We start from the raw sequence: 23,970 nt of genomic DNA, 5'->3' as shown, positions 1-23,970 counted from the left end.
AGGCAAACAAGGAGCTTGGGAAATGGGTAGGCTTGCTCACTCCTGGCATTTTCTGGTGCCTGTTTCTGGGTCACAATGTAAAGAATCCCGGTCTGAGCTACTGCTATAGTTTTATACCAAAATCTCTCTGGGATCTTGAGATCCCAGTTACGGAAGTAAGCGGGGAGCGTATCCTGGGTTACTCACGTGGGCCCGACCTAATCCCAGGAGTCCTGAGAAGAGGAGAACCTGTCCCAGCTGTGGTCAGAGAGAGGGACAGGTTCACAGAAGAGTCACAGAGATGTGAGATCGCTGGCTTTGAAGCTGGAGGAAGAGAAGCACAAGGCAGGGAACCCAAACATGCTGGAAAAAGCAAGGACACGGATTTTCCCCCTGGAGCCTCCAGAAGGAATGTGGCCCTGCCATCCCATTTCGGAATCTGACCTCCAGAAGCGGAAGACAATCCACTTGTATATCGGAAGCTACTGCGTTTTAGGGAATTTAGCACTGCAGCAAGAGGAAAGGGATACAGCCCCAGGCCTGCGTGTTGATGGAGTGGCATGGTCTTGATACCTGGGACTGTAGAATAGGCGAAGAGAAAGTCGGCTTCAACGGGGATCTTGTATCGGGGATTGGCATCTGTGTCATTGATAGGCCCCGAGTCAGCCTGGACCCCGTCATCGAGCTCGGTCCCCCGGCAAGCCTAAGTAACAAAGCAGAGATCACTCCGTGGAGGCGGGAACAGGCACGCGTGTGCTTTTCACTGCTGCGTCCCGGTGCCGAGGGCTACGCGTGGCGGGTTCGGCAAGAATTTGATCAATAAATAAGTGAACAAAGCCTGTGTCGAATTAGTAAGCCAGAGCCAATGAAAATCTTGCAGTGTCTTAAAGAAGCCCTCACAATCCGTGGTCTGATGCAAATACAGATGTGAAGCATTTAGAGGTAGAAAACCAAAACCCCAGTCTGCAAACCCCGACCGAAACAGCACGTACGTTTGTAAAAGTGATCCGACCCAAGTCACTCTGTAATCCTTTCCCGTTTTCGACAGTATGGGGGTTACCTGAATGAAGAAGAGTTTGGGTTTCTCTAGAAGAGTTTTGCATCTGTCCCCCCTAAAATGGGCTGTCAAGTCTTTTATCGCTGTCACGCCGTCTGTTCCATAAATTAAATTTTCTTCTCCGTGGCTTAGTAAGATGCAGGCGAAACAAGCCGAATTTCTGTGGTCCTCTTCAGAGGCTGCAAGCAAGCCATTGGAAGATAGAAAGGTTAAGACGTAAATCCTGCGGGACCTCAAAAGGGTCCTCCTTCCCAGCCTGGCAGCAACCACTGTCGGGACAGGTATTCAGGGGCAGGAGCACCCCTCCAGAGAGAAGGAAGACCAGTGGAGAGAAGCGAGAGGCACGGAGAACTCTAGAATTCTCACTCAGTCTGAAACCAAGATGGCGCTGCCTCCTGAGGATGTGCGCCCCAAGTGTGGGAGGGGGTTCAGGCAGCTGCCGGGAGGCAGCACACTGGGGTGCTGAAGGGCATGGCCCTACTGCTTGTTAGGTCTGTGACACCAGGCAAGTTACTTAACCATTTTGTGCCTTGGTTTCCTTATCTGTAAAATCTGTTTTAAAAAGAAGGTACTTCCTGGGGTGCTTGGGTGGCTCAGTTGGTTGAGTGTCTGACTTTTGATTTCGGCTTAGGTCATGGTCTCACAGTTTGTGAGATCCAGCCTTGGGCTTTGGGTTGACAGGGTGAGCCTGCTTGGGATTCTCTCTCTCTCCCTCTCTCTCTCTCTCTCTCTCTCTGCCCCTCCCCTGCTCATGTGCACATTTGCTTGCTCACTCTCTTTCTCTCTCTCTCTCTCTCTCTCTCAAAAGAAATACAGAAGCTTCAAAAAAAAAAAACAACACTTCTGAAATATATGGGGATTAGAGAAGAGTTTACATTTCAACTCCATTCTGGACAGAATGATACAGACTCGTTCCTTCTGTATGAATTAACTCTTTGAAATTGGAACTGTTCTGTAGATCCCACCTCTGTCATTTGCTGTCCTATGAGCAGATTTCATCTTTTTAGGGAGAGATCTAAGTTTCCTGAAAGACCTCCGCCTAGCCTGCAGACAGGGATGGAGTAGTCCAGACAAAGGAAAGGCTGCCCAGGCTGAAATCCCTCTGTCCTGCAAAGGCGGCCCCCCAACTCCGAGCCCACTGGCGTGCTGCCCCTCCTGGGAACAGGAAGGAGAAGGAGGGAGGGGGTAGGCACGCACCTTGTTTCAGCAGATCTTGCATTTTGGCACAAGAGCAGTCATTGTAGACGACCACGTCAAAACCCAGGTTTCTGAAGCACTTGAAAAGAGCCTCGGCATCTTTGTCTGTTCCGTTTCGGACGCCCATGCCTGTGGGAATCAAGCCCACGATGAGCAATCCCGGGCTGAGAACTGCCTGCCAGCATCGCCCCGTCAGGTGTAAGTGCAGCTTTGCTGGCTCTTGTGTAAATGCTCCCAAGGTCACAATTTAAAGGAGCAACTCGGGGCGCGTGGGTGGCTCAGTCTGTTGGGCGTCCGACTTCGGCTCAGGTCGCGAACTCGCAGTTCACAAGTTTGAGCCCCTGTGTCGGGCTCTGTGCTGACAGCTCGGAGCCTGGAGACTGTTTCAGATTCTATGTCTCCCTCTCTCTGTCCCTCCCCCCACTTGCACTCTTTCTCTCTTTCAGAAACAAACATTAATTTTTTTTTAATGTGGAATTGATATATGAAGCAAACTTAAAGGAGAGGGTTACTCAGCTCACCCACAGAAGGTGAGCCTCATCATGGCAACTCCAGTTGGGGCCAAAAGGCTCCCCCTGACTCTTAGCCCTTTGGTCCCAGTCTTGCATCAGATAATGCACATGGTGGGACCTTCGATTCCAAAGCTTCTGGTGTCCTCACATCCCTTCCCCCCGGACACGTAAGTAGCATTGGATGGGGGGCTGTCTGCCATAGCAGATGGGCACTGCCTTTCTCCAATCAAAGTCTGATACAAGTTGAAGACAATGGAACGGAACAGGAGAGGTTAGCCTACGCCCACAATACTTGCCTGTCTTTTTGTCGAAGTTCTTGTTGTTTATTATGATGCATTTGCCCACCTTCTCGAAATTCATGTTATACTGATATGCAGGCACTCGGTCCTGGGTGGTCGTGACTGATCTTCCCGAGCCATTTTTCTTCTTCTTACTGGGGAAATATAAAGGCAGTCAGAGGCTATGGAAGACATTTGGGTGGAAATGGCCTCTGGATTCTATTATTAGCAGGGAAGGGGTGCCCAAGAAAGCTGCGGTACCTGTGAAGAAAAGGCCCGAGGGGGGCAGATGGTTTTGTTTAATTGTCATATTTAAAACGAACGGGATCTCCTGCCTTGTTTCGCTACATGCCAGAGAGATGCAAATTAAAACCACAGTGTGATACCGGGACACTCTCACCAGGATGGCTTACCACGTGCTGGTGACCGTGTTTCGCACCTGGCGTTGTCATACATTGCTGTGGGAACCTACTTTGGACTTGCGTGGTGGAAAACTCATAGAATCTACCAAAACTGAACTTAAAACACATCCTATGACAGAGCAATTCCACTCCTGGGGCTATCGCCCAAAGTAGAGCAAATATGTTTGCAAAAAAGGAAAGATCTACACATGTGCACAGGGGTACTGTCTAGCAATAGCGCCAAGCAGGCAATTATCCATATGTCCAATTACAGTGCAGTGAATAAACTGAATATGCATATAATGAAATCCTACAGAACAATGAGAATGAACCAACCGTGACAACAGGAAGCCACACAAACAAATCTCGCAAATATAATACTGGATGAAAGAACCCACATACAGAAAACGCTAATACCTAATAGTAGAAGCAGTTACGTGAAAAGGTGGACAAAAGGAGCAGCAACTTAAAAAAGCAAGTTGGGGCCCCTGGGTGGCTCAGTCGGTTAAATGTTGATTTTGGCTCAGGCTCACAGTTTGTGAGTTCAAGCCCCACACTGGGCTCTGCACTGACAATACGGAGCCTGATTGGGATTCTGTCTCTCTCTCTCTCTCTCTCTCTTTCTCTCTCTCCCTCTCTCAAAAATAAATAAATAAACTTTAAAGAAGAAAAAAGAAAAAAAGAAAGTAGTCCCCTTCCAATCTCCAAACACTGACCATCCAGCTTTCCAGAAGTCTGGCACATGGGCACTGAGGCTGAACAGGAAGCATCATTGAGAGAACACAGAAAAAAAGGTCAAATGTGGGTGGAAAGCAGCCGTGCCAGTCATCCACAGGAATATAGGCTCCGCAATAGAAGAGATCTTTTTTTTTTATCTGTTTTGAAAAATTGCTGCGTCCCCAGTCCCGGGAACGATGCCTGGCATATAAGTTATTCGTTAATAAATATTTTTTTGGAGGGGCACCTGGGTGGCTCAGTCGGTTAAGCGTCCGACTTCGGCTCAGTTCATGATCTCACGGCTCTTGGGTTTGAGCCCCACGTCGGTCTCTGTGCTGACAGCTCAGAGCCTGGAGCCTGCTTCCGATTCTGTGTCTCCTTCTCTCTCTGCCTCTCCCCTGCTCATGCTCTGTCTCTCTCATTCTCAAAAATAGTAAATGTTAAAAAAAAAAAATATATATATATATATTTTTAAAAACTACACACCAATATCCCTTATAATTATAGACGCAAAAACTCTCAAAAAATATTAGCAAGTCAAATCTGTAGGATTATTGACCATCCCCGAGTGTGATCGATCCCAGGAATTCAAGGTTAGTTTAATATCCAAAAATCGATGAATGTAATCCATCATATCTATAAAGGACAAAACCATATAATCAACTCCATTGATGCAGAAAAAGGAATTGACAAAATACGGCACCCTATTATGACAAAAATGCTACATAAACTAGGATTACAATAGCACTAATCCAACTGGAAAAGGACATCTATGAAAAACTCCCAGCTAATACCATACTTAATGATGAGAGACTGAACGCTTTCCCCCTAAGGTCAAAAACAGGTCAGATATGTCCATTCTGGCCACTTCTTTTTTTTTTTTTTTTTCAACATTTATTTATTTTTGGGACAGAGAGAGACAGAGCATGAACGGGGGAGGGGCAGAGAGAGAGGGAGACACAGAATCGGAAACAGGCTCCAGGCTCCGAGCCGTCAGCCCAGAGCCCGACGCGGGGCTCGAACTCACGGACCGCGAGATCGTGACCTGGCTGAAGTCGGACGCTTAACCGACTGCGCCACCCAGGCGCCCCAAGGCCACTTCTGGTAAATACTGCAGGAGAGGTTCTAGTCAGGGCAATTTGGTTGAAAAGAAGTCTTCTGTGAATGAATGAATCAAGTCCTATCCCCTCATTTTACAGATAAGGAAACAGGTCCACAGAGAGGCAGGGGTTGTTCAAGGTCAGCCAGGCAGTGATGAGCACAGTGAGACCAACACGTCGGCCTCAGGTGACAGTCAGCATCCCACGTTGGTGTTTCAGAGTCCCACGCCCTGGCCTATCTGTTAGAAGACTCATCCACCACTGTCGCAAAACTGTCATCAAAAGTTGTTAGGAGTAAAGTGAAAATAAAAACTCAGCTTGGTACCTGACAAATGCAGGCCCAAGGGTATTTCGCCCCCCAGGCTTCACTGAATCTCACTGCTGTAGTTTCTCAGAGTCTCTGGAAGGACATGGCCTTTGCCGTCGCCCCTCTTACCTGGGTCCAGATTACAGAGTAGCTCTCTATGTCGAATCTCCAGACAGCTGATTGCTGTTTTTCAACCGCTACACCACTTTATCCTCCACTTTTAATAAGGCCAACTTTCTTCCGTGATATCGTCTGATTTTCAGAGAAAAACATCCTTGACCTGTTCTACCACTCTAGGTTCTTCCTCCCTACTTTTTCTGTCTAGTCTAGAGGGGTGATGTCAGTTCTTCTCCACATTTCTTTCCCCACGGAGGCAGCCCACACCAGCACTGGACTGAGACTCAGAATCTGCCCAAGGGAACCCTTCACAGAGCACAGAGCCCCCTTCCTGGCAAACAGCCTTCGGTGACCGTCACAGAATGAGATGGCCGACTTGATGGGCAGCAAATACTCTTGTGGAGTCTTCTTCCCCTCCCGGGCCTCCATAAAAGCTCAGAGGAGACGAATACCAGCAAAGTGAGCTTCTGTGGTGTTCAAGGGCATGCCATGTATGGGAGCATAGGATTTACTTCTGAATTCCCTGTCAATGACCCACACTGACAGTGTCCTCTGTGCATGAGGCAGATTATCTGCACATAGTCCTTCATATGCACACACAGTCTTTGGTCTTCAATTGATGCCTCTGAAGTTGGGGGAGGTGGCTTAATTATGGCCATTCCATAGGTACTGATAACAACTAACATTTGTCAGGGCTTACTATGGGCCAGGACCTTGTTAAAATTCTCCCTGCATTTTCTCATTTCCTCCTGACAGGTCTTTAGCTAATTTAAGGCCACTCAAAGACCCGAAATAAGACCAGCATAAAGTCTAGCAGGCTGGAGGATCTCTAAGAGATAAGACTCTACTTCAATATCTGCTATATGAGTTATCCTAAAACAAACTGTACAAGAACATCCAAGTAATAAATGTGCTGTGTTTTTTTTTTTTTTTAAGCTGTCATTAGCCCATCCCCAATGATGAGCAAAACAAAAGATGCCAGCGAGCATCTTTTATAAGAAAAACAGGCTTGGTTGTAAGTTACATGAAAAAAAAAAGGACTCCACTTTTATCAGAATAGGATTTGGAAGATAAATTTTTAAAAAAAGGAACACAAAAGGGGAATAATGATAGATACACTTTAAAGAAATTTCCATGGTTATGAAAAGTACCTTAACATTGAATATGAAATGTGATTCTTATCCCTGGTAAATATTTCAAAAGGGAGGGGATTCCCTTACCTCACCGGCCCCTAACTTGAACTCTCAGAGTATCTGCTTCCTCTTTGTGGATTTGGGTCCGTCGTTTATTTTTCCTTCTAACCCCAAATAGCTTTTTGTTAAACCCAGGTCTTTCCAGATCCCAAACGTGTATTAGAGAGCAATCAATTCTACTCCATTGGCTTCATCTTCTTAAGAGGCACCGGCCTTGGGAAAATTCCATCTGCAGCTTAACTTGTGGGGAAGCAACCCCTGTGACCGGGTTAAAGCATGCCACTGGACAGACAAAAGGACGAAATGGCTGTCAAGATGGAGAGAGCACCAGGAAAAAAAAAAAAAAAAAAAAATGTGGACCGAAGCCCACGGCATAATAGATACATTCTGCTAGAATCAGAGTCCAAGAGATCAGAGTCCCTCACTGACTAGCCTCGAGGCTTCCCAGCACCCTCTCCTGGGGATTAGCGCCCTTTCTGTCTCATTCTCCCTTCAAAGACTCCAGTGAGAGCAAGGCCTTCACTTCCATTTTTCCCGTTCTGCCTGCAAGGCTGCCGCAGAGATATTAAGTACAGCCTCACATTTGGGAAGAGAAATGACTTCTGAGAGGCGACTCTTTTAGGGTAGCCCCTAGCTGCTGCATGTTTACCCACACAGGACAGTTATTTCACTGCAGCACTTCTCTTGTGCATGACCCCTAAGGCTATTTGGAGACACTCGTGGCCTGGAGGGTTTTCTTCCCTTTCCCCCACCCCCGCCGCGGCTCTTATTTCCAACTGTGGACCTTCACAGCGTGCCTCGGTGAAAAGACCTGGCTGGAAGACACAAATGTGTCCGGTCGGCCCCTCCCATAATGACCTGCAGACAGGTACAAAGATCCAGTTCAGTCTCTACTTCCTGGACGAACCGCGAAGGGCAGGGTGTTTAATCAAAATAACACGGTACCGCAGGGAAGAATGAGGAAGTTCTCTGTGTCCCTACGTGGGATCATTTCCAAGGCGGAGGTTAAGTAGGAAAGAAAACAGAGGGACAAAACGATGGCAATAGTATACCACCCTTTGGGGGAAGATGAGGGGAAAATCTGCGTTTACATTCGATTGTACCTGCATAAAGACTCTTGAAGGGTGACATAAGGGGTAAACTCATTAATTCCAGGGCTGGGCTGCCTGGCTCTGAAACCCGGCTCTACTACAGAGCCGAGAGATCAGCAAGTTGCTTAACCCCTCTGTGATTCCTCGTTTGTAAAAAGAACAAAATTACAACATCTGCCTCCCAGCTTATAAACAAGCTGATATTCAAAAAGCGCTCAGAACAGCTTATGGCCTGCAGAAAATAGTACCTAAATGTTATTATTACTAATGGTAGTTGTATATCACGAAGAGTGGTTACCTGTGGAATAGGGGCCCTGGGGCAAGGGCAGCATGAAGGAGGAAGGATTTGACTGTATATCTTTTTTAGTACATGTGACTTAATTAATTATTCAAAAGGTTACAATAAAAATGACTTAGTAGCGGGGCGCCCGGGTGGCTCAGTCGGTTAAGCGTCCGACTTCGGCTCAGGTCCTGATCTCAATGGTTTGTGAGTTCGAGCCCCGCGTCGGGCTCTGGGCTGATGGCTCAGAGCCTGGAGCCTGCTTCGGATTCTGTGTCTCCCTCTCTCTCTGCCCCTCCCCCAACTTGTGCTCTGTCTCTCTCTGTCTCTGAAAAATAAATAAATGTAAAAAAAAAAAAAATTAAAAAAAAAAGATTTAGTAGTTAAAAATCACCTGCTGCAAACAGATTCCGTTACTTGGCTTATGTTGAAGATTACTGGATTCAGACTTTTTTTGTGCTACTTGTTAAAGAGACACCGTGTTTCTGTTTCTCACTGTGATCTTACACGTGATTTTCTTCCCTAGTCTTTTGAGCTTTTTCCTCCTCTCCGTGTCAATAACCGTGCTGGTAATAAACACAGTTCTAAGAAGGACCATTCTGGAACGCTCACTGCCTTGTATACGTTACCTCATGTGCTCTTGACGACCACTCTGTCAGGCGCTGGCCCCATGACATTAGCTTGCCTGAGAACACAAAGCCACACAGGGGTAGAGCCCAGATTCACTCACAGGTCCAACACGAAGTTTCCTATTCCCACATTTCTTGTCTCTATTAACATCCAGATTCCCGGGGCCTCAAGCTTAGACCTAGAGGATCAGGGCCGGACCTGGGTGTCTTCATGGAGCCACTCGCCTCTGACATGTGAGGGCCTCAGCACTAGCCTGTCTGCCTGCTGCCTGGGCTCCCCGGACCCTCAGCTCTTACTGCGGTCCCCAGGGCCAGCTCACCCTCTGCTCTCAGACACCACTCTCCACGTGGGCACGGCCTTTGGGACCCTCGGTTCTTGGCCAGAAGCTTGGACCAGATACAGCTCGGGAAGCACGGCCTGGGGAAGGTGCCAATCGGCAGCAGCGAGACCGTATTTAGGGTCACCTGTGTGTGATCTACAGCTCTCCGCGAAAACTGCGAGGTCTCCTAGGGGTGACAGTCAAGTGAAATGTTACACTGCTGTTACTCGGACAACGCAACTGAGACGCTTCCAGGAAATGCCACTGTGTGTGCAACGCCACCCTTGCTCTTCCTCGTTGGCACGGTGTTCGGCGGGTCCCCTGCGTGGCCTTGGTGGCGCAGTAACTCAGAGTCAGGGGAGGGAAGCTTTGCCATCCCGGTGCCAATAGCTCTTAAAGAGTTACTGTCTGTTTGGAAATCAATTGCTAGAGCCAGGCAGACCGTCAGATAAACAACTGCTATCGGACAGGAGCAGGCGCTTCAAGGGCTCCAAAGAGACTGTGCTAATTAATTAGCCACCGCAGAGAGATGGTAACGGTCCACGGCTCAGCGGGGCCAGGTTCTCCCGGGGGTGGGGAACGAGAAGGCTGCTAAGAAGCTTTCAAAGACCCAGATTAGAAACTTTTCTTTTTCTTTTTCTTCTTTCTTTCTTTCCTTCTTTCCTTTCTTTCTTTCTCTCTTTCTCTCTTTCTTTCTTTTTTTTAACATTTATCAGATTGGAAACGTCTTCAGCTGGTGATCCTCCCCCAGAGATAAGATCTTCTGAAAGTGGATATTCTTGTTTTCCTGGGTTGATAGGACTTTTCTGCAGAAGAGCCTAGAGCACGGAAATGCTGTGGCACAGAGACCCCAGGACCAGATCATTGGAAAACCAGTCTTTGTCCTGAATCTGACAAACCTCGCCAACGGGGGAGGAGGAACCACTCCAGACATTCCCTAAGTCACCAGGAACAAGCATCACTAATATCACTGAATAGTGTTTTATGCTTTACAAAGCCTGTTCATCATCATTATCCCATTTATTCTGCAAAGTATAGATGAGAGGCAGGGAAAGACACAGTAAATAAAAACTGGCCACAGTATTTAAGTCAGATTCTACCACTTTCCAAACTACCTGCGCCTCCCCCCCCCCCCCCCCACCGCACCCCTTCTCCTCTGCCTTCGCTAATTCTCTGCTGATAAACCTAGCTTTTATCCTGACCTTTTTCACTTTCTGAAGACCTTGGCCAAGATTACTATGCTGAGAAGAAACACAGGATTCTTGCTCACAAGTGCAAGGCTCATGACAAACCAGAACAGTGAATTAAAAGTTCTAAATCCTCTTAAAAGCTCCTGGGTTTCACAACTGGCCACAGATTAAAAAAATAAATAAATCTGGCCATGAAATCACTGCTCTTAGGGCCAAACAAGATTGCAATAACTACCATAACCTGGCAGAACTTAGCAACTGTTCAAAAGTGTGCACTAAAATGCAACGGGCAGTCAATCGAATACCAATGCTTCCTAACCGTCTTTTATTTTTTCTTGGTATTGCATTTCCTCACCAGTATGAGCAAGTACCATTATCTTCTCTTCCCAGACACATTCAGAGAGGCTCAAATCTCTGCTAAGAACACAGACAATGCCAGCGTTGATTATCAGGAAGAAACTAGATTATCCTAACTTCTTCGGTTAGGGACCTGTTTTTTGGAACCTCAAATTCTGCAGTGCGAGGGCAACTCAGTCATTTCAACAAAGTCAAGAGGCACAAAATCACAAGCAAGCCCTGATGGTTATTTATACAAAAAAGACATCCTTGAAGAGCCTATAGCAACCTGTACCAGAAACCATTGTAGGACAAAAATACTCTGCCTACTTTGCGAAGAAGTAAAAAAACCTCAGTAAGGGCACAATGAACTTTTACAATCCACTCTGGGCGTCAGTATAATTTTCCCCATCACCGGAGTGGATAAATACAGGTTTTATCCTCGTCCAGATCCCCTAGGCTGCTCAAGATGTGAATTATACCTTTCTATATTTGGAAGGGAATAGAAGCACGCAAACCTGCTACTGTTTATTTTCTAAAGCGTCTCCATGAATAGGATCCCCAGAAGCTCTATCTGTTTGCAGACATTCATCAGCAGGAAAGTAAACACACCACCAGGCACACATTTCCCCAGGGCTGTTCCATTCGGAACTAGGGCTCTGGTTTTCGTAGCTGCTTTGTCTAAATATTTTTGGGATGATTCATTCATGGTTTCAACATTTTAACAGCGGGTATCCCCGACAGTCCTGACATACCAAGGCACAGAGCAAGGCAGAGAGGAAAGGAAAGACTGAAGGCGGTACCTCGTGTCTCCATCCGAAAGGACCCCCCTGTGCATCAGAACTAGGCTTCGCCCGGCAACTCTGGGCAGCGGGTTTCCTTCTTCTCTGTAATAATAAAAACTCAACATGCTCGGGGCTCAGCAGGGGACAGCAGACTGGCACAGCCCGCCTGGCCCTGAAGGCCCGTGACTGAATCAGCAGTGAACCGCACACTGGAGTTTTCCATAGGACCATTCACGATGGGGCTGGGAAAGTCACACTGGCCTCCCCCTTCTCTGCTGACCGGCAGAAATGCCCAGGCTCCACACGGCTGCATTCTCCCCACCCCGGGACAGCTCCCTAGAGAAAAAGTGACTTTCTAGGAGCATGGGATCTGAAGTGGGGGGGGAAAAATACCCCAAACTTCCACAAAGATGCAGCCAGCGGCACCATTTTTAAGAGTGAAAACATGGAAACGGGAATGGCTAAGCAAGAGACTGAGATTCAGTCGAATAAAATACCACACGGCTATTTAAAGTGATGAGCGTGCAGATGTGGGCAACCCAACAAAGTGCCAAGCTACGGGAGGTGGCAAAATTATATGTAAGTAAATGAACAAAAATCGGAGGGGAGTTTGTGGTGAATCAGAGTCCAAGTGCTTGAGGTTATTTTTCGCCTTATAAAAGCACGCAAGGCATTCGTACAAATAATAAAAGACTACAGAGGCAAGCCAAAAACCTTAATTGTCAAATGAGGCATATAAATCATTTTTCAATCGTCTTGAACAAAGTGAATGATCCAGGAGTTACTACCCTTCCCCATCTCACCCCTCCAAATGCAAGGAGGAAAGTGTGAACACGTAAAAACAACACCCTTATTAAGCAAACTGCTCAGAATGATGCTTTTCTCAATTTCCTGGTTCAAGGTCGCGGCCAGTGAAAGGTGTGTCACTGACAGAGCAGAGCTGTAACACCTGACATCCTGGGCAAACCGAACCCTCGGTCATGCTCAGGTCTGTGAGCAGAGAGAAATCTGGCTCCACACATTCCGTTCTGGAACCCAGATTTGCAAACATACGCTTACTTTGGGGAACAAAGTCCATTTAAAATAGGCTATGGAGGGAGAGGTTCCTTCCTCTTCTCACATCACTTGCCTCCTCCCCTGGAAAACAAAGCAGAGAGACCTCTGACAATAAAAATTGATAAAAGAATTTAAAAAAAAATTCAGGAGGGAGATAAAGGACAGAACTCTCTTGAAACAGCCTCAAATTGCTGTCTGTATGATGGCGGGGGCTCTAGAATTTAGAACAGCTAACAGGACTCAGTCCTCTCTCTCTTTTATTTTATTTTATTTTATTTTATTTTTAATTTTTTTTTCAACGTTTATTTATTTTTGGGACAGAGAGAGACAGAGCATGAACGGGGGAGGGGCAGAGAGAGAGGGAGAGAGAGAGGCAGAATCGGAAACAGGCTCCAGGCTCTGAGCCGTCAGCCCAGAGCCTGACGCGGGGCTCGAACTCCCGGAGCGCGAGATGGTGACCTGGATGAAGTCGGACGCTTAACCGACTGCGCCACCCAGGCGCCCCTGCTCTCTCTCTTTTTTCTTAATGCTTATTTATGTTGAGAAAGAAAGAGAGAGACAGAGAGAGAGGGAGAGAGAGAATCCCATGCAGGTTCCGTGCCGTCAGTGCAGAACCCGAGGTGGGGCTCGATCTCACAAACTGTGAGATCATGACCTAAGCAGAAATCAAGAGTCGGATGCTTAACCCGCTGAGCCACCCAGGTGCCCCGGCCCTCATTCTTCCTCATCTGTGGAGCAGCAGACAAACCCACTGTTACACACGCGTGCCAGACAGAACACCCTGAGCCCCAGCAAGCCCAGCGTTTGAACAGGTAAGGCCACACTGCACAACTCTTACTTGTGACCGCGTGTTCCCCCGGGAAACAACAGGTCTTAAGTTTCATAGTACTTTTCTGCACCTAGGCTTACTTCTGTACAAATAGTGTTTTAACATTTTTATTACTATGAAAACCTGATCATTTACTTCCCTTCTTCACTTTTTTCTTTTAACCATACAGCTAGCTCATGATTTCCCTTCTAGAAGAGCAATAACCCATAACAACTGGAGCTATTCTGCATGTGGGGGAAGCTTCAAAGTCTCTAGATCCCGTCACCATGCTTTAGAGGTGTGGTTCTCTGCTCCTGAAACGGGCACTTGACCCTCTATCAGAACGCCCATCCCTAGCCCTGCTGGAACTCTAGCCAAGCCCTCAGCTGAAGCAGGGCAGAAAGGGAGCAATTTCAACGAAGAATTAGATTTGCTGACCCACTTGGGTAGAAGAGAAAACCCGCTCTGCTGGTGGATTAACGTGGCTGACCAGCTCAGCGCCAATGCAGCTGTGACTGGCACTTGATGTATGGGGTGGATCGCTGGACCCCAAGTTAGACCCAGGTCTTGGTGCTGGTCTTGCTGGGTGACTATGGGTAAAGTACTTTACCTCTCTGGTCTTCACCGTCCTTGACTGTTATGGGAGGGAGCTGGATAAATCACATTTTTAAGGCGTCTTCCAGTTTTAACGTTACGGTTCTATGATTTCTTCCCTGTCAGGAATCATGTACAGTTTCTTCCTCATCAGGCAGTTCAGTAAGCTGACAGTTACTGTACTCAATTCTCATAAGCAATCCAGTGGACAGGTATTCATACGCCTATTATGCAGAGGCAGAAACTGAGGTTCAAAGAAGTCAAAGGACTTGCGGGCACCTCAACTAGTGATTGGGAGGCGAGGCCAGAACCAGAACCTGGGAGCCATTCTAAAGTCATCACTGTCGGGGCGCCTGGGTGGCGCAGTCGGTTGAGCGTCCGACTTCAGCCAGGTCACGATCTCGCGGTCCGTGAGTTCGAGCCCCGCGTCGGGCTCTGGGCGGACGGCTCGGAGCCTGGAGCCTGCTTCCGATTCTGTGTCTCCCTCTCTCTCTGCCCCTCCCCCGTTCATGCTCTGTCTCTCTCTGTCCCCCCCCAAAAAATAAATAAATAAACGTTAAAAAAAATAATAAAAAAAATAATAAAAAAATAAAGTCATCACTGCTTCAAGATTTATTACAGCATTAAATCGTTAGTATGGTCTATGTACAAATTTCGGAGACAGGCATCCAGTATTCTGTAGTACGAATTCGAAGACTTCCTGTATTGAAAAGTAAACTCCCTGGGTATATTTTACCATTCTCTTTCTTTTAGGGGGCCCAGACCTGGCCTCTCTTAATCAGTGGGTGTGATGGAATGGCTTTTGCTCAACATAGTCTTTGGAATGAGTTAACGTCTGCTATCTTTGTTCTGTTCTTTAATTCCAAAGCATTGCTTCTTCTGAAACACCCTCCCCTCCAAATGAAAAGACAGACCACCAGGATCTTTCTTATAATTATGCAAATAACACACATTTTTTTACAGGGATCTGTTTACATATAACACTTAACTGGTGGAGAAACCCAAGTCGCAATGCAGGAAAAAGAATCATAACCCTGTGGCATCCATTAAATACACTCGAAGAGCACACAGGGCAGAGCACGAAGATGATATGGGAGACAAAGTCCATGGGATCTGAACCAGCGTCTCAAAAACAGGGGATTTATCAAGTTTCAAAAATGAGGCTTTTCTCTTGCCCCCTTCACCTGGTAAATGGAAGGATAAGCAAACCTCTTTGCAGGGACACAAAGGCTCCACCAGGGCCCAGGGGAAATCTGAGTGCATGAAATCTGTTTGCTACTTTGTCTTTTATTTCCCTTAATGCTGACCTTGAGCAGAACTAAGCCTCTGATTTCAGAGCTGACGTATGCCTGCGAGAGGACACGTGTGAGGCTGCTGGGTGGGGCCTGGTCTCGTACCCTCGATGGCTCCCGGTGTGGTGCCACCAGGCTGTGGGCCTCCACTCACTTTCTAAGAATCTGTGTGCTTTGTAGCTTGGCCTGACCATCACTGTCGCTGGGGCTCTTCCTGGGCCCTGATAACTCAACTTCCAACTCCTCTGGCTCTCCCTCCTCCTCCCATAGTTCCTAATATACTACAATTCAGCAATTAGCTATTCTCGGCCATTAGCCATTTTCTGTAGCCATGCCTAGACATTCTAGAAGAACCTGAGTTTACATTCAGGGCAGGGACCACACTGCTAACACGGATGGCTGGTAACCTGTGTCAGGTGCTTGGGTTACCTTTATTTCAAGAAGAATCCCTCTATAAGTTCGCAGATGACTTTAGGACTTGTTCCTTAAACAATGGCTCAAAATGAATGCAGGCTGTGCACATACCGATTTCTCCTTTTTTCTTTTTACTTCTACTAATTTTAACTAACTAAAACACTTTTACTAATTTTAAGTTAATATCTTGCATGTCTTTCCTTCGCGGTTTCCTGTGTTTTCCAACTGTTCTTCAATAATCGGGAAATAAGAAAACATTTTAATGCATTCTTGTTTTTCAAAAAAAAAAAAAAAATTAAGTTAAAGAGCAGTTGGGTTTACTCAGGGTCCAATGGAATGGAACTAAAACGAGGCTGTGGCGCCATCTAGTGACAGTGAGGCGAAAAAGCCAAGACAAGTCTGAGCGCTTGGAACTACCTGGGGCCACTGAGTCCTCCCAAGCTTTGGGGGGAAAAAGGAGACTTGTTTCCCAGAATCCTTGAGGTCTCCAGGGGAGGGCACATGTCCTCAATTAGAGAGGGGCAAGAGGTGCCACCTGATAGCAATTCTGACGCCCCGAGAAGGGAGCTGGGGACAGGACAGTCTGGGTAGGGTGCCCACCATCGGCTGCGGGGAGCACTCCAGCGCAGTGGTTGATGCGCTCACACGTCGGACCTGTGGCATAGCGTCCCTCACTCCGTGGAGGTGGACCGTTTGCTCTGCTATTTTCAGGTCACCCCAATGAGTTAAATTCAGCAGAATAAACAACTCCCGTTTAGAATCTTAAGTAACAGAAGTGAAAGTAGACGGTGTTGACCAGTCAGGTGTGACAGTGGACACCTGCTCTTTGCGGCAAATCCCACTGTCTGGACTTGCACTTAGGGTCTGGTCCCATCACATGCCAAGTCCCTGGCACCACCCAAATCCGTCCTGCGCTCTCGGGCAGCAGGGCCAAGGCAGCAGAAACGTTCAGGGAAGCAATGGAAGGTGGCAAACACCGGTTTTTCTGTTAGAAATAATGGATTTCGTCACCCCTTTCCTAGCCAGACAGCTCAGGGGTCACTATATGACTTCAGCTATTCCCTGGGGTCCAGGTGCCACTTTCCTCCTCGCCTCTCCCCTCTTCAGCCCTTCAGCCCTCTTGGTCACAAAGTCTCGCTGCTTCTACCTCTCTGCACCCCTGGCACATCTGGGGCCAAAGGCGAAGGCTCCACCTGTCCTATTCGGCTGGCGTTTCGCTCCCATTCTCGCCCGGAGAATTTGCAACAGCACCCCCTTCAGGCCCTGCCCCGCACTGCAGCTCTGCTGCTCCGGCACTTTTTTTTTTTTTTTTTTGGTAGGTATGGTTGATCAAGTCACTCTACTTAAACTTTTCCATGACTTCCTTGTTCTTTAGGATTCCAAACCCTTAATATGACTGACAGACAAACCCTTCTAAAGTCCGGCCCCTGCCCATTTACTTTTAATTCAAATATTTGATTGGAAAATGGAATTGAATTCAAATATTTTGCAAGGATAATTGTTTATTTTGATAAATGAAGCTTGATGTCAGCATCAGCCATGCTATAAGAAGGTAGCGAACTAGAATACAGAAAATTGCCTGAGCTTACTGACCTTTCCACAGGACTTAAGGGGGTAAAAAACCCCAATACACAGACCATGTCTCTTTCGTAAAATGATGCATCTTAAGGCAGAGGTGTTCAAACAGGGCACTCAAAGACCTTCCAAGGGGTGCAGGCATAGGATATGTTAAGGGAATTCATGATCAGATCCTCAACTTGCATGTGTATTTTTCCGAAAACTGGTTTGCCTGAGATCCTGCCTCCCCTGTTTCCCATCTCCCACCAAGTAAAAGAAGAGCAGAATTCTCATCCACCCTAATTCTTAGATGGTGTCAAAACCTCCACATCATCTAATAGACAATTCAAATATAAGTATCTGTGGGTCTCCTTGAATCAGGCACTGTAATGGGCTTCCTACTTACACAAGAGTCTAATAAGGGTGAAGGATGGCATTAGAAATGGGGCTGTTTGGGGCCACCCTGGGCTGTTCAAAATTCAATGATATGTTTACAAAATAAAAATAAATATAGAATGGAAAGGGAATGTCGTGGCTCTTAAATAATGACTTTGCCTTTTTCACTTCCTGATTATTTCCAAAGACACTATCGCTTTTGAGCTAGAGTTCTGTGACAGCAAAGCAAATAAACAGTGAGAGAAGTGAACACAGCATCCGGCTTTCTTTGTGCCCTTTCCTTCCTCTTTCCTTCCCTCCCTCCCCCCCCCCACATCCATCCATCCATCCAACCTTCCTTTCTTCCATTCATCTATCCATCCATCCATCCATCCATCCATCCATCCATCCATCCATCTGTGCATCCATTCTCTAAGAATGAGAAACAAGACGGTTGTCGCAGGGATGCCTTGTAACACATTTGCTGAACTGGAAATGGTATCAGACCTTTATTGGTTGAAAGCAAATCTGGTGTGGCAGATTAGTTTGACAAGAAGGACTGGCTTTGTCAACTAGAATATACAGCAGACATTTTACATACGTGAATGAGCTACTTTCGCAGCTCTAAGGTCTTAACCATGAAATATTTTAGAAAGCAGACAGTTTAAAAGCTTTTTATCAAAAAAAAAAAAAGGATACTGACAAATGTTTATCATCGCTACTTTAATTATCTTATCTCTGTTGGGAATGTTTTGGGTTAAACAATTTGCCTCCAACTAAAGAGGAACAGGTTTAATTAACAGTTTTTTGAGAAGTTTTGGTAAAGCCTTTTGAGCATACTTCCCATTAACGGAAAAAAATCAATGTTTCTAAGGGCAGAATAACAAACCCTTTTGTAAGTCAAGTAATTTGTAATTATTTTCGATACAATTGAAGGACCTAATTGATTTGTCATTCTTCGGCACAGAACTTAGAAAGAATTCATGGTTTCTTGGCGCTTCTACCTCTAAAAATGACAAACAGGCAAAAAAGGTGATAACTGAACGCTTCTTTATTCTGGCAATGGCTCTCATTTATCCATGTATGCATAAGCTAGCTTTTGAAAAGCCCGCTTTCCCCTTATAAGTTGCAATTTAAATGCAATTTCTATTTTAAAAAAATTTTTTTTTCAACGTTTATTTATTTTTGCGACAGAGAGAGACAGAGCATGAATGGGGGAGGGGCAGAGAGAGAGGGAGACACAGAATCGGAAACAGGCTCCAGGCTCTGAGCCATCAGCCCAGAGCCTGACGCGGAGCTCGAACCCACGGACCGCGAGATCGTGACCTGGCTGAAGTCAGACGCTTAACCGACTGCGCCACCCAGGCGCCCCAATGCAATTTCTATTTAATAATTATCTTGATGAAAAATGATTTAATAGCGCTAATGACTTACCAACATTTGTCTGGATCAACTGTGAATTAATAAGAGTCAAGACAGTAACGTAGTCTCGGAGAAATTTTCAGTAACTTAACACAGCAGAAATTTCTTGTAATACTCATGATACCTGGAAAAATGTCTTAAAATTTATGCATACATAGGGGCGCCTGGGTGGCTCGGTCGGTTAAGTGTCCAACTTTGACTTGGGTCATGATCTCACGGTTTGTGAGTTCGAGCCCCGGGTCGGGCTCTGTGCTGACAGCTCAGAGCCTGGAGCCTGCTGCAGATTCTGGGTCTCCCTCTCGCTGTGCCCCTCCCCCACTTGCACTCTGTCTCTCTCTCTCTCAAAAAAAAAAATCTTTTTTTAAATTTTGAAAAACTTTACACATATGCGTTGATGCACACCTTTAGGTTACAGAGATGCACGATGGGGAGATCATTCAAGCAACTAAATCTATGACAGCAGGATAAAATACTGTGGGGGGAAATAAAGCGAAAAGACAAGAGTTCCGGGAAAAAAGAAACAACAAAAATTCCAGCTGTTCAAGACAGCTTGCTCGTGTACATTTTTAAGGGAGAAATGTGGTTATAAAAGTACTGTGGATTCAGAGTCCACTGAATACATTTAAAGAAGTGATTCTCAAATGCCAGTATTCACAACATACCGCTGGATTTCATAATTTCTGGGAAGTATACCACAAGGCTTTACTAAGACTTCCGAAATGACAATTACACAGTTCCTGTTTCTCTGTCACCAAGAGGCAACCTGCTTAACCCTAAGACTCAGAGACCTGGGAAAACTGAAATATTCTCACGTCCTTTGCACCTATTTGCCAAGAAATTTAAAGGTCACCTTAAAATATGTGTGTGCAGATAGGGGCGCCTGGGTGGCTCAGTCGGCTGAGCGTCCGACTTCAGCTCAGGTCATGATCTCACAGTTCGCGGGTTCGAGCCCCACGTCAGGCTCTGTGCTGCCAGCTCGGAGCCTGGAGCCTGCTTCGGATTCTGTGTCTCCTTCTCTCTCTGCCCCTCCCCTGCTCACTCTTTGCCTCACTCTGTTTCTCAAAAATAAATAAATGTAAAAAACAAACAACAACAACAACAAAAAGTATGTGTGTGCATGTGTCATTTTAGAACGTTATTTTGCAGCTCCGTGAACGAAACATTTGCTGGCAACTGTTCTAAAGGGCTCGTACTGGATCAATTGACCTTATGGCTTTCGAAAGTTCTCAGGAGTTGCAGCTGCATGTTCTGCTCATTTCATGGGATATCCTTGACCCTAAATGGCCACCAAGGCCAAAGGAACTCAGGTCCAGGATATGGAGGTCTTCTCACTTTTCCGAGTCCTGTCCGGGATGGTGTGACCCAAGGGTTTCTCTGGGATTGTTTGGAGGGAGCCAGGCTGCCCCTCATCACCGGCTCTTCCCCTCCTGAGCACTGCTTGGGAGCACTCCCTAACCTCAACTTTGATCTCTGTCACCGTCCCTCCCAGGTGGGGCTCGGCTTAGGAGACGCCGAAAAGTCTGATGCTTCTGACCCACAGTGCCCTCCGGCTTCTTGCGAGGAAGCCCTGTTGCCTGCCGCCCCATGGCCAAGGGTGAGGGGAGGTGAGGGGCCCCTCCGGGTCCCTGCATTCCTACTTTTAAATGGAGAGCACAGGAGAGCTGTTGGGTGGTGGTGGTACCATGTACGTTCTCATCTCAGGTCCACCATTTACTTTTTCTTAATTTAAAAAAATGTTTATTTATTTATTTTTGAGAGAGAGCGAGAGAGAAAGAGAGAGAGAGAGAGAATCCCATGCGGGCTCTGCACTGTCAGCACAGAGCCCCAACGTGGGGCTTGAACTCACAAACCGTGAGATTACAACCTGAGCCAGAATCCAGAGTCGGATGCTTGACCAACGGAGCCACCCAGGCGCCCCTCCGACATTTATTAACTGTCATCAAAGAGGCAAGCTGGTAAACGTCTGTGTGCCTCAGTTTCCCTGCCTATGAAATGGTGATAACGATAGAACTATCTCCGGGGATTAGGAGGACGGCGTGCCATACTGAGCTAGCACACGAGAACACAATAAATTAAGTTGTTGTTATTATTATTATTAAATGCCAAGATCTGGAATTTTAGAAGTGGACTCAAGAAACGACAAGGTGAGAATCAGCAGACGGCATGCTTCCTTCAATGGAGGGCTACCCTAAAACCTCCTGTCCCATGCCCCTGGATTCTGCCTGGCAGCCAAACCTGGTCCCAAAGGGCAGAAGCAACCCAGGCTCTGCCCCGAAGGAGGCTGCCTGCAAATCACCTCTGATGCGGACAGCCCTTCCCTCCTGGGCAGGTGCCGCCCAGATGCACAGCCGCGGAGCCGGAGGCCCCCCCCCCCCCACCTCCGGTCAGTTTGGTTTCCCCCACCTCTGGGCTTGCCCCGAGAGACAGGAAGTGCACACCGGAACCCTAATGTTGTCACACACAGCTGTCAGGGTTCTGTGCAAATCTTCCACGCGCAGCACGGACCTCCTGCCCTGAATGTCCCTCTCCCCACGTGTGTGTGGAGAGGGCTGAGGCATGGCAGGCTGGAGGGGCCCGGGGCCCCTCTTCAGCCCAGGAAACGTACCTGAAGAGTGATGGCACAAAGGAAGACCGATCTGGCTTAGCATCAACTACATCTCTGCTTGCTGAGTCCCCAGCTGCCTGCTCCACGCCACAGCCCTGATCGTCTGCCATCTGGAAAGAAAACAAAAAACCAGAACCTTGGTATCTAGCGCATCACTGGCCTCATGATCCTTTTAAGTAGCACTCATTAGATGATACAGGTTTTTTTTTCTAACATTTTTCTTTAATTTTATTTATTTAGTTTGAGAGATACAGAGAGAGCGTGAGCCAGAGAGGGGCAGAGAGAGAGAGAGAGAGAGGAAATCCCAAGCAGGCTCTCCACTGTCGGCGCAGAGCCCAAGGCAGGGCTTGAACTCACAAAACTGTGGGATCGTGACCTGAGCCAAGATCAAGAGTCAGAGGCTTAACCAAATGAGCCACCCAGGCGCCCCTAGGTGTTGAGGTTTTTGATTAAGCCTGGAGATGAGCAGTCTTGCATGTTTAGGCTCCAGGGCTCCTGCACCAACCATTCATTTAAATGCTCCAGTGCCAACTCTATTTGAGGCATTGTTCCAGAGAGGGAGGAGGCAGCAGCAAAGAGAACAAAATCTGTGCCCTCAGGGAGCTTCTAATCTGGCGTCCCTGATTTTGTTAAAGGATCCCCCAGTAAGAGAAGCTGTGGAAGGTCTGTAACAGGAAACTCCCCCTTCATTCCTGACAGGTGACAAGGTGCTCAAGCTTTGCCTGGCATCGCTTGAACCCCGTTCGAAAACATTAGCAACCTGCAGAAAGCAAATGCTCTCTGTGTCAGACGGTTTTCGGCGGGTCTACCAAAATAGATAGATTTCCATCGTATTATTTTCCTCTTCCAGAATCTTCCAGAGATCCCTATGATCCAACAGTTCAAATCTAAACCCACCTCCTTGGGTTTTAAGACCCTTTATGATCTAGTACTGGAGTTGGCAAACTCCGGCCTACCGCTTGTTTTTGTAAATAAAGTTTTATTGTTAATACAGGCATACCCATGCCTGTTGAGCAATTGTGACAGAGACCATATGGCCTGAGAAGCCTAAAATATTTACTACCTGGCTCTTTATTTTAAAAAAGTGGGATCTCTTACTAACCTGCTACTCCCTCTACTTTTAAGACGTGAAACCAACAATAAGAATAGAAACTGACTTATTATTTGCTTGTGCTAATTGCTTTGTAAGCATTATCTTATTTAATACTTTCAACAGTGCTGTCGGACCATTCCTATGATCACTGCTTTTTGACAGATGAGGAAGGTGAGGTTAGAAAAAGGTAGATAGCTTGTCCCAGGTTATATTACGAGTAAAGAGCAGGACTTGGATCTGAAGCCAGCAGCATGCACCCCACCCAGAGCACACCCCCCCCCCCGTTACCATTATACCATGCAGCCTCCCAGCATCCTTAAACATATTATGCTCATTTCAGGTTCTGTCAGGGCTCATAGTTCTCTCTTTCTGGAAGTCACCACTCATACATCTGCTGGACATGACACTTTTGTCCAGCGGGCTAATAATCAATCTTCAGAATTCAGCTTAAATGGCACCTCCAAAGGGAGGTCCTCCTTGATTACACCTATCTCATCAGCTCCCCCCACCCCTGTTCTCTTTGTCTTTTTTTTTTCATTTTCACTCTGCTTATTTGTAGCTCAAACACAACAATTCTAAGTTCATCACGGGAGAAGCGCCCAACACCCAAAAGGTGCCTACGAAAGAAATATTAACTGAACGGAAAGCTGGAAGAAACAAATGTCCCAAGGGAAGAGAATCTGCTAAAAGTGATATGGCCGGTTAGAAGAGAGTTTTAGTAGAGCCTGTACTAAAGCCGTTTTTCCTACATCCAGTCCTGTTTCCTTCCCCGTGAAGGGCTCGGCTTTCAGTAACAAAGGAAACCCTCTCCAGAGTCTAATGTCTGCTGGTCTCAATCTCTGAGCAATTGCACAGAGTGGGTGTGCAGATGCAGGTCTGCATTTCTGTTAGGCTCGCCCAGGGATGTTTTCACTCAGTCAGAAAACAAGAAGGCATCCACTGGACACAACACACTGTGCCCCAGAGCACAAGTAACGACTTCTGGAGGTGGGGAGAAGGAACCCAGCTTGAGGGGAGGGAGGCATCCAAGATGGCAGAGTGTTGACCCAGTGGCTGTGAGGAGTTCTGAGTAGTATTATCACGTCCCCTTGCAGCTTACCTGAGGGCTGAGCAGGGCAGTAAGGAGAGAACGGAGAGGGAGGGAGGGTCCCACACGAGCTCTCTACCATGACTGTGGGAAGTCAGGTGGCCATCTTGTTTCTCAACACCTCATCAACCCTCCACCATCGCCAGCAACGTGCATTGTGTGTTCAGCGGGGGGGGGG

The 23,970-nt window shown here is 47.0% G+C and overlaps 1 protein-coding gene across 5 annotated transcripts in view; it reads right to left on the bottom strand.

The window, feature by feature from the left end:
• The window catches only part of CASP7 (caspase 7), a 31,392-nt gene that overhangs the window by 4,231 nt on the left and 3,191 nt on the right, over nt 1-23,970 (bottom strand). For 3 of the 5 annotated variants that reach the window (XM_040486493.1, XM_040486492.1, XM_040486495.1), the window contains exons 2-6: nt 21,613-21,722; nt 3,042-3,178; nt 2,234-2,362; nt 1,040-1,215; nt 553-682 (exon numbers count right to left, since the gene is read on the bottom strand). In XM_040486493.1, coding sequence (XP_040342427.1) covers nt 553-682; nt 1,040-1,215; nt 2,234-2,362; nt 3,042-3,178; nt 21,613-21,722 — 682 coding nt within the window. Of the gene's footprint in view, nt 1-552; nt 683-1,039; nt 1,216-2,233; nt 2,363-3,041; nt 3,179-11,507; nt 11,616-21,612; nt 21,723-23,970 lie in introns of those variants that run through there. The other 2 variants (XM_040486494.1, XM_040486496.1) reach the window with 2 other exon arrangements.

The sequence above is a fragment of the Herpailurus yagouaroundi genome, unplaced genomic scaffold (assembly GCF_014898765.1).
Source record: "Herpailurus yagouaroundi ecotype Mexico unplaced genomic scaffold, PumYag 163, whole genome shotgun sequence".
In the NCBI taxonomy this organism is placed as follows: Eukaryota; Metazoa; Chordata; class Mammalia; order Carnivora; family Felidae; genus Herpailurus; species Herpailurus yagouaroundi.
The sequence above is the reverse complement of the archived record's forward strand: the minus strand, read 5'-3'. Positions and strand labels throughout refer to the sequence as shown.